Below are 10,449 nucleotides of genomic sequence, written 5' to 3' on the forward strand. Positions count from 1 at the left end.
AAACACATCCAAGTCCTCCTGGCAGCACAAACATCTGGTTTCAGCGGCCACTGGCAGGCAGTGACCACACCTGACCACTCGAACCCCCCAGGTCCAGCACATAGACTCCACCACTTTTCTCCTCCATTTCCTTCAGCTCGTCTTCATAAACTCGGTCTCAAACTGATAGTGGCGCCCATCGAAATGAAACCAGTCGTTGTTGTTCTCAAACTTGTGTTGTCCCTTCTGTGATGTCTACTCAATAGATCCATGTGTCTACTTTACTATGTTACAGGCAGTCTTTTCCAGCAACAAACGTTGTCCTGATCACGCGTGTGACGTCACGTCTAATCTCGCGCTTGTTTACGTGATTTTCTCCCGCAAATATCTGAAGTTAGAAATGCCTGATTCCGTTCATTTCCCTGTGAACTTTTATAAACTGATGTTGTGTTTTTGGTATTGTTCCTGCTTGTAAATTGCCTTCAGTTTTTGATGTGGTGTACAGCACTTTGATGTAAAGTGCTTTATAAATGTATTATTATTATTATTATTATTATTGCTATCATTATTATCAGTCTATGAAGCACCACACCCATCTTCAAACCCTGCTGCCACTTCAACTCCACCCCTGTACGCTTTCATGACTCTGTCTTGCTGGTTATCCACACTTTGTCATGACGACACACAACACAGACTCATGAGAAGGAAACAACAGCGGCCACAATGCTGCAACTGGTAATAAATTGCACGTTAGGTCTAATGAGACAGATTCACTTCGGAGTTGATGACGAAGGTCTCTACAAGCTGTATCTTTGTTTTAAAGCTACAGTCACATGACCGGCAGCAGCAGCCACGGCAGCCCTGCGGTCCTCTCTCTCCCTCTGAGTGAATGTCTCTCTGTCAGCAGGACTCAGACTACAGATGAGCGACTTGTCTCAGCTTGTTGCCTCTGAGCGCAGCTCCGTCCAACATGGGGCTACTGAAGGACAGATGTGGCTTTCACCAGCTCCCCTGAACCCACCCCCTCCATGATGTACATGGCTCTGTCTGAATCAGCCTTGCCATTTCTTGCTGAAAATGCTGACAAGCTATCAGAGCTGGTGCTGGTCTTCACATTTGTCCAAAGTGTCCTTCTTTAAATGCAACAGGGTCATTATTCACTTTATTTTAATTGCTTACATTATTGTTTTTTTTGTGTGTGTTTGTTGTTGTTGTTTTGCTTACGTTATTGTCGCTTTTTGTACATCTTTAAACTCATCCTGTGTAGCATGCCCTGCTCTGCTCTATTGGATCTGAGTCACGCTGTGTTGTGCTGAGACAGGTGGCTCCTTCCCTCCACTACAGCGATCAATTCTCAATATGGTTAAAGGGAGCAAATCAATTGGTTTAACACAAAGAACTGTCAGTGTGCTGTTGAAAGGCATTTAGCCACACTGGTGCGCACACAACATGCGAGTTACCCGAAGGCCATTTCATTTTTAAATAAAAAAGAGAGCAAAGGCAGCATTCTGCTTCTTCACTTTTTGTCCTGTTTCACAGCAAAATGTCAAATTTGATCAGAATTTACAACCAAACAATAAAATGGGAGACTCAGCTCCGGGTCTCTCAGGATACAGAAAGTGCTGCTTAGCTTTATCTGATGCTGAAACCTTCATTTTACACTCTGTGGACACAACTTGATCTCTGACTACTGTTATGCCCAGCTAGTTGGAGAGCATAACAACAGAGAGAGGACCATGAAGTAATAATTAATAATTTATTAAAGGTCCAACAAAGAAGACCAACTTTGTGTGTATATCAGTGATCAGTAGTGAGGTGAGGGTGTTGGATGCGCAGAGTGTGTGGGTGAAGTCAGAAAGGAACCAAAATAACCAAACAAACACAACCAAAACCAAACAAAGCCATGGGAGAGGGCTGAACAGCACCAGCCATCCAGGAGGGTGAGAGACTGCCATTTTGGAACCACCAAGCTAATATAGTCAGGCACCAGGTGGAGTGAATCCCCCAACAAGGTGGGAGGAACCAGCCAGGAGCACCTGAAAGGGAGGAGCACAAGCAGGGCAAGCAGCAGTGTGCTATAGAGCCCGAGGGCCATCACACTACAGACTAAGGCCTATTTACACGACAATGTTCGCAGATGAAAACGGTAAAATATCATCGGATGTTCCTTTCGTTTAGATGGCGACGGCGCTTTGGGGGCTTGAAAATGCAAGAAGGTGATACCACCCTCCAGAGTGGAAATCTTAAAAACTCTCTGCCGTTGCGTCTCCGTGTAAAGGGTGAAAACGCAAAACCTCTGCTCCGATTGCTATGACCTGAGGAGGGCACGGAGGGTAGCATAACGATCGCTGGCGTACAGCCTGCTGGAAATCAAGAGGAAGAAGAAGAATACACAGGTGTGCGGACTTGGTGGTGTTGTGTGTTGTGCGGCACGCTGCCACCTAGGCTCCTGGCGTGCATACAATATTGAATTACACAGACTTTTGCGTCACCGTATGCACGTGGATTTCCACCCCGAAAACGCTAATCTAAACGCGGAATAAAAAGTGAAGACAACGCCACTTTTGCGTTTTCTGTTCGGATCGTTTCCATATAAACGTAGCCTAAACCTGTAAGATATGGCTTCATATCAGTATCAAGATTATTTCATACTACGATCAATGAACAATCAGATTTTGAGCCATGAGCTCTGCATATTCAGCAATGTGATTCTTTTTAAAGTGATTAGAAAAAGCAATTCTGTTTCAATTTGCTGCTTCTTTTTTTTTTTTTTATTTAAGGAGGACAGTGCACATTAATGAACATAATAAAATGTAAAAGTGCCAGTGTGATACTGTAGTTGTGATTTAATGTAATGTTTGTTTTTTTTGCCTGCACAGGATACATGAGTATGTGAAAAACACTGGAAAATAATCTTTTTTGCTGTGTTTTTGGCCTGATACAAGAGGAAATACTGTGTTTGATAAAACTCAAGGGGGCGAGGTAGGTCTATATGTCACTGGTTTTTGAAGGTCACATGTCTGTACAAGCTAAAACATGTTCAGCAGTGCTCTCAAAAATCTCTGTAAAACTCAACCAGTGAATTTCGTGGGCTCGGTGTTTGCACACACATCACCAACTTCTCACTGAGTAAACTCACAGTGGCCTCATTGGACGGGGCGGGGCCACATGACTGAATGCAAGGTTGTATGTTTTGAGGGGACAGTTAATAGGGATTAAAGTAGAAACTGAATTAACTGACACGAGCAAGATCAGGTTGTTGAGAGGTTTTAAATGTTGATTTTGATTTTCCGGTTCATTGTCCTGAAACATGTGGTTTCACACCACAGACAGACCTGGCTCAACACTGAGAGCTTTTCAATCACCTACTTTTCTGTCACCCTCGGGAGAAGGCTTTAGAGTAGCTTGAACAGAGGAATCACAGATGTATCCTACATTTGATGTTTTACCAGTGGGCAACATCCCGTCTACATCTGTCTAGTGGTAGTGAATGGTTGGACAGTAGCAGGAATACTGCTGACAGTTTCCAAACAGTGAATACTGTAGATCAATAATCAGTGCTCAGTGGAAAGATCTGCAAACTGCAAATTTTTGCAACTAAATTGTTCCGTGGGGCAAACAGCAGAAATCTGGCAGGGATAAAGTGCCATCAAATAAAAGCAAACAAGAGCAGTGCTGGATAGACGACGTGTCCTCATCCTCCTGCCTGGGTAAATAAAAATTGAAAATAATAATAATAATAAAAAAGGAAAAAAAAACAATATTGTGAATGTTATTCATTTATATTCTATTTTATCTGCTGGAGACTGTGCATGAATGAGACTTCGGCTCATAGTGTTTGTGTTTAATCTGCTCTGATCTTATTTTGATGGTTTAAACACTGCATCTGCTACAAGCGAAACAGACAGAAACCAGCGAGGGGAAGAAGAAAATATCTGCTACAAACGTCTCTAACAAGACTTATGTGGGAAAAAAGAGGCTGAATGGGATTAGGGTATTGATTTTTATCTACTTCAGTGAAGCCATAACAGCCCACGGAGAACACTTGCATACAAAAAAACACAGTCACAAATATTGTTCCTTACTTCTCCCCTCAGTTGTCCCTTTGTTCCACTTGTCTCTCACTAATCAAAGTTTACAAGGTGGCAAGAGTACAGCAGATGAATGCTTGCAGACAGTTTCCAGCAGTAAGAAGCCAAAGCTAAAATAAGACAAGTGCTAGTTAGCTGCAGACTGGCAGCGTGCTCTTCACATAATGGACCCTTCAGGATCCACATGACACTGACATGATGACATGTTAGCGTCATATAGCTGCCTCTTTACATCAGTCACAGCTTGTGACTTTTTCAAAGGACCAACACAGAGTAATCATGTCAAGACAAAAGCTGCTGCTTCAGGTAATCAAATGCTAAATCAATTGGCCCAGTGTTATATTGATCATGTAGGGTATTTTTTACACAACCTTGAATCATATGACCGTTTTTTTTTTTCCACTGGCCCTGCTGCAAATACTTTACAAGCAAGTGTTTATTTACATTCAATCTTAATCCTCTTAACGGCACCTTAAGCACTTCATAATTTAGAAAAAGAAGGAAAAAAGGAAAATGTTGCCTCTGAACATAATCCAGCCCTTAAATGTTGCAGCCAAGTCACATATAAACGTCATTTCCAAGAGTCTAGTTGAGGGTTGCACTGCTACAGAATGTAGCTCTGCAAAGATGTCTAGAGGCAACGCAACCCTGAGACATGAGATTGCGTGGAAACCAATTTTCCAACTAGTCCTCCGCCCTCCAGAACAACACATACAGGTTTCTGATCTGACGCCTGTGGCAGGACGACAGCTTTTTGTCTGGGTCTACCAAAACTGTTACAAATCCTTGTTTTCTTACAGCTACAGTTAAGGCCTGTTATGAAATAACTTGGTTTGGCTTGGATAACTGCTTTGACTGAGTGAGTTAACAGTCAGAGTCATGATATTTTGTTGACTGAGCCACATCAACCTGCTCCATCTGCTGATTTTGTTCTCCATAACAACATCAGCTAGAGCAGCAACACGTTTTTGAACTGCTGCCCATGAGGAGTGGGTGACAGCTCAGAAAAATGAGGCCTCAGTCATAAGAATATAATTTAATTTCATTGCTCAGATATGACCTCACTGTCCCAAACCAGCTCAGTAATGAAAATACATTAAATTAGCCTTTAAGTTGTTGTCGAAATCTTGAGGAATATTAAGTGTAATCTATGCAAAATATTATATTGGGATCATATCAAATGAAACAGAGGGGTTATAGTACAGACGCAATCTATTTTAATTTCCTACAGAATGTAACGCTGTGCCGTGAAGGGATACTTAAGGATGCATGACTGCAGCGTTTTTAAAATGAAATAAAACATTCTTAAAAAGTACAATTGAATTGCTAAACCTAATTGTGCAAGTTAGTAATTTTCAGACAGGACTGTTTATATAATAAATAAACAATAAATGAGAAAGGTTGCATTTCAGAGTGTTTTCATCTGAAAACAGCTCCGATACTGAGGCTTAAGAAGATGTTGCATCAAAATTGATCCACAAGTCCTGATACAGTGAATCTGAGCAAAGAAATACTGCTCATAAAAGATCTGATTTGCACCATATATTAAACTGGCTGGCCAGTCAGTTAGTCCTATAATATATTGTAATGAATTCTAATCACTTGCTCTCATCTTCCATGAGGAAATTCATGATCTGGTCCTTTCGTTTGAACCTAATGCTGCCTTTGAAAATCTGTGACAGTGGATCATCATTTAAATCCAAGATCAGCACATGAATTTACACTGGCCGGTAATGCGTGTCTGCGTACATGACTCATAATCAATGACCCGCGTTTGAAAGTGATAGTTTTACCTTAGTGTTGTAGCATCTATATTTAAATTTAATCCCTCAGAAAAAATGAAATCTTTATCACCCTGAGCTTATTTTAAGTGGAAAACTGTTTGTTTCATGCTCTGATTGTGAATCTGATTTGGAGTTCAGGGTGGCTTTTCTCCTCGCACATAAAGCATGAACAGGATACCTGACGACAGCTCAGTGTGATGCCATTGATCCTTTGGATGTGAAGATCATTACTGTTAGTGGTTTAAAAGCATTTCGCTGAAAGGAGATGCTGCTGGAGTGTAAATACCAGTGACAGACACAGAGCTCCTCATGATTACTTCATGTAGACTGGCTAGTTCATTGTTAAAGCCATTTTGAATTATATAACATAGCTGTTCAGTCATTTCTACAAGATTAATGAACAAGTTGAGATAGCTGGCATGAATATCATCAAATATTATCTTATAAATGAATTTAAATAATGATGTATGTGTTGTTTGGAGCTTCCTCTGTGTAAAGATTTTCACATTTACTCTGTTTTATGTTGTTTTAAATTTGCCTGACAAAACAAGCCAATAAAATATCCTGAGATGACCACTTTCTTCCTATCTATATTTAATGCAGATAACCAGTCGTTCTCCATGGTAACAGATAAACCCATGGTGAAAGACTGTGACAACATGATCACTAAATGGACTTGACCAGAGCTTATCATAAAGCTTATCATAGAGAAAAATCAGGAATGATGCTGCCAGAAAGATTCCATCCAAAACAAAAATGCCAAGCAGCAAACAAAACTAAGAGAACAGATTACTTTATGGGAGATGATCTGGCATCTAACTTCCTTCCTTTCAGTGTCTCTACAGCCACTTGAACTGCTAAGATTCTTAAATTAGAGAGGAAAAAAACATACACTATACAAAAAATCGCACTGTATTTTCAGGCTTCATCAGTGCTGCTTTTAAAAACCATAAGCCTCTCTTGCCATGAGTCGCTCTCCATGGTGCTGAACCCGAGCAGCACTCAAAGCGCTACGGCGCTCTCCGTGGTGCTGAACCCGGGCAGCGCTCTAAGTACTAAGGCGCTCTCCACGGTCCTGACTCTGCACCCGGTGCACTAGATACAGTCGGCCTGTGGAAGACTGTCTTTGTTTCAGATCCAGAGCCAAGTCTATTAAAGCGTTACTCGGCCGCGGGAGTTCTTTGAAATGAGAAGAAACCGTGGAGACAGATAAGGAAAATAAAGCGGCGTGGCGCGGCTACGTTTTCTTAAGACTCCCGTACCTGTATCGGGTGAATGCCGCCCGGACCGTCCACCGCGTCCGGCGAGTTGACGAAGACTCGGTCCCTGTACAAAGACCACAGCCCGACGTTAGGGAGGAACAGGAGAGCGACAATGAGCAGCCCGGCGAACTGCAGCAGCCTCTTCTCTTTCCGCCTCATCTCTCTCTCTCTCTGTCTCCTGGAGAACAGCAGCGTGTGAAGCAGCGGCGCTGGAGACGGACGAGCCCTGACTACCTGCTTCTTCCAAGCGGAGCCAACTTTCACTCTGACTAGGGGAAGGAGTGAGGGAGGGGACACACGGGGGGACGGACTACATTCAAGCTAGTTGGAATATCCAAACATACGCGACGTCCGGTCACGACTTTCAAAATAAGACACCGTGCTCACATGTTGATTCAAGCAACTACAAAAGGCTTCAATTTTCTTCACCATAAAGACAGAAATGGATGGGCATGGAACCACATAGATGAAGATGTCTGATATATTAATTGCAATTACAATTTAAAAACATGCTCACTAAAACACATAGCCTATACTACTAGTAGTAATAGAGTTAAAATGTAGAAAATGAAAATGTTAAGGGTTTTTTCTGTGTTTAGGCTAATTTAGGTTTGTTCACATTATTAGAAGTCTCTTCGATTGACATTGTTATTGCCTGGATGTGTTTGATGTTTTTCATCAACTCTGTAGATGGGATCTTAGCAAAACCATCAAATTGGGTGTGAATACAATGTGCACTGTGTGTAGCCTATAGCTAATTAAGCTGTGGGAGGCTGCAGTCTCTACGGCAACCTCCCACAGCTTAATTAGAGAACCCACACTGAGTCGGGCCAGGTTTGCAAAGCTACCATTCTGTATACATTTCTGACTTTTCTCTCTGTGACTTAAAAAAAACAAACTTCTCCTGTGGTGTTGTCTGTTTTAGTCAGTAGTTGCATATTTTACAGGCTATCAAAAATTGTGACACCAGGACAGCCATGTACTGAAACTCAGTTTTAACTATCAACTATTTAGCTTCTCAAGTGTCACATCATGGATAGTACAATCAATCCACTGTGTGCTCCATCGCTCTGCAAATACATTCATATTCACTCTCTCCTGCAATTGACTGAATGGGTGCTTTTGTTGTGAAGGGTCAAGCCTCTATCCTCTTGTTGTTTTAGGATTTTCCCTACAGCAGCTTGATGCACTTTATTATTTTTGAAAAAAGACTTGGCGGTATAATGGATCCTGTGTTTAGCTGTCAGAACTTACAGGAACTTGCTCACCTTTGTCTGCTGTGCAAGCACGATTTTAAGACACCAATAAGGTGAAGGTATACTAATAAAGACCTTATCTGTAAATATGCAGGCCCTACAAACAGGTGAGGGTTGGTTGGTGAGGTGGTGAGACAGTCACTTTCAAGTTTAGAATTTGAAATGTAATCAAAACCATGAATGTCAATTAAGATAAAATATGCTTCAAATGTGAGTAAATGATTCAGAATGTATTATGTCAACAAGCAATAACTGAACTCTCCACGACATTTCAAATAACAATTTGTGCTTCCAAGTGAAAAATGTAGTTGATTGCCCCCACCCCTCTCTCAGGGAGACACTTACAGAGATTGTAATTACTACCTTATAAAGTGCAGTGTCATTGTTGTCCTCTCCCTCTGACTTAATTAACACCACTGATGCTTGAAACCAGAATCTGAATGAGACGTTAAATATTATTCCAACTGAAAAGCGCAGGAGGCAGCCTTGGGATCTGCTCCTCAGAGAAAATGTTCTAGCATCAAATGATTGAAGTTGAAAGTATGGTATCATTGAACACCTCTTCACCTTCTACATGCATAAATCATTGAAAAACTGAACACAAGCACCTAGTGGTTGTACCGGACCGGTCATTACAACACCTTCAGAAAAAATTATATAATTGGCTACACCGTATTTACTTTGATCAGCACAACCCGATATCAGTCCTATTTTGGAACACCATGCTTGCTGGTGCCGGAGTTGCTTCAGTTTAATAGAGACGTTTACTTGGTCAACATTACCTTGGTTATACTACAATCATTTGATTTACAAAAAGCTACCATTTAATTATAGTGATCTTGAATGCCTTTCACATGTTTAGGGCACTGGATCATTCGCTCCACTATTGACCATTTCTCTGCTTCACGGTGGAGAGAGAAATTGTAGGGTTTTAATTGAGAGGTGCTTAAGTGAGGAGTGCGCTATAGTTAGTGTGTTATATAGCACTGTTAAATATAGTGCACACTCGTCAAACCAAATCACAGCATTTCACAAACGCATTGAATATCTGCGACACAAAAACTACATCAATGTAAACTGATCACATAGATGCCCCTTTCCCCCACTGGAACCCAACCATTTGCCTTGTTTGTCTCTCCTGGGTGTGCCTCTGCATTCAGGTACATAATGAAACTTTATTGTCATGTTAATATTTTTATCTATTTCTATTTCCATTGTTCCTCTAGACAGTTTTTGGGCGATGCCCCTGTTTATCTGACCCAATAGAACAGATTTTATGGCTCAGATCATTGAGATAGAATGACGGTTCAGTAATTGCTTATCAGGGAAGTCACGGCCCCGCCCTTTCTGAATGAGCTCTGCTAATAGCTTTCAGCACTGAGGAGTCGATCAGTGGTCCACCATCAGATGATAATAATACTGGTATTTCCACTGCTTTATGTGCTATGAATTACCTTGATTTTTTTCCAACCTCTTTCAAATCCACACCGAGGCTGTGACACGAGCGGGAGGAGTTATAAATCGTAAATCCTCACCACATTCAGAGGTTGCGGGGTTTATCCATAATTCATGCAGGAAGACACTGAACAGATTGAATTGTCACAACTAAGGCTGGTGCAGATGGAGAGAACGAGAGAGGAATGAGCTTCTCTCTCTCTCTCTCTCTCTGTCTGAGCGTCCAGAGCAGAAATAGAAAGAACAGGATTAAGAAGGAGAGAGACTCCATCACACCCTGGGTTCAAGTCCACTCTGTAAAGCAATGTGGCTAATCTTCAGTTAACCCATACTCATTCTTCCTGCTCTGTATATGCCTGTCTGTCGCATTCAAGTGTTGGAGGAGATTAGGGTGACGCTTGACTGGTCTGGAAATTAGGATCCGTTCACTGTGTCAGAGGTTACAGGAAAAAAAGCAAATCCCCTGCCAGTTGTAACAATAATGAATCATGGAGCTGTTTAAGGTCAAGTACAGGAGGTCGGCATTTTCTTTGCTACAAGTGACAGACTGGCTTTGCAACAAAGTGGGTGAAAATTACTTCTACAGTATAATACTGTATATGATTTATCGCAATTGAAAAGC

The 10,449-nt window shown here is 41.5% G+C and overlaps 1 protein-coding gene across 1 annotated transcript in view; it reads right to left on the minus strand.

Moving 5' to 3' along the window:
• Positions 1-7,275, minus strand: part of LOC310997496 (polypeptide N-acetylgalactosaminyltransferase 10-like) — a gene marked incomplete at both ends in the record, with an annotated part of 76,702 nt that extends 69,427 nt beyond the window's left edge. The window contains one exon of the mRNA XM_083987206.1: positions 7,117-7,275. Within this exon, the coding sequence (XP_083843332.1) occupies positions 7,117-7,275 (159 nt within the window). The remainder of the gene's footprint in view (positions 1-7,116) is intronic.
• Positions 7,276-10,449: the final 3,174 nt, after the last annotated feature.

Source organism: Trachurus trachurus (genome assembly GCF_905171665.1).
Source record: "Trachurus trachurus genome assembly, chromosome: 14".
Classification (NCBI taxonomy): Eukaryota; Metazoa; Chordata; class Actinopteri; order Carangiformes; family Carangidae; genus Trachurus; species Trachurus trachurus.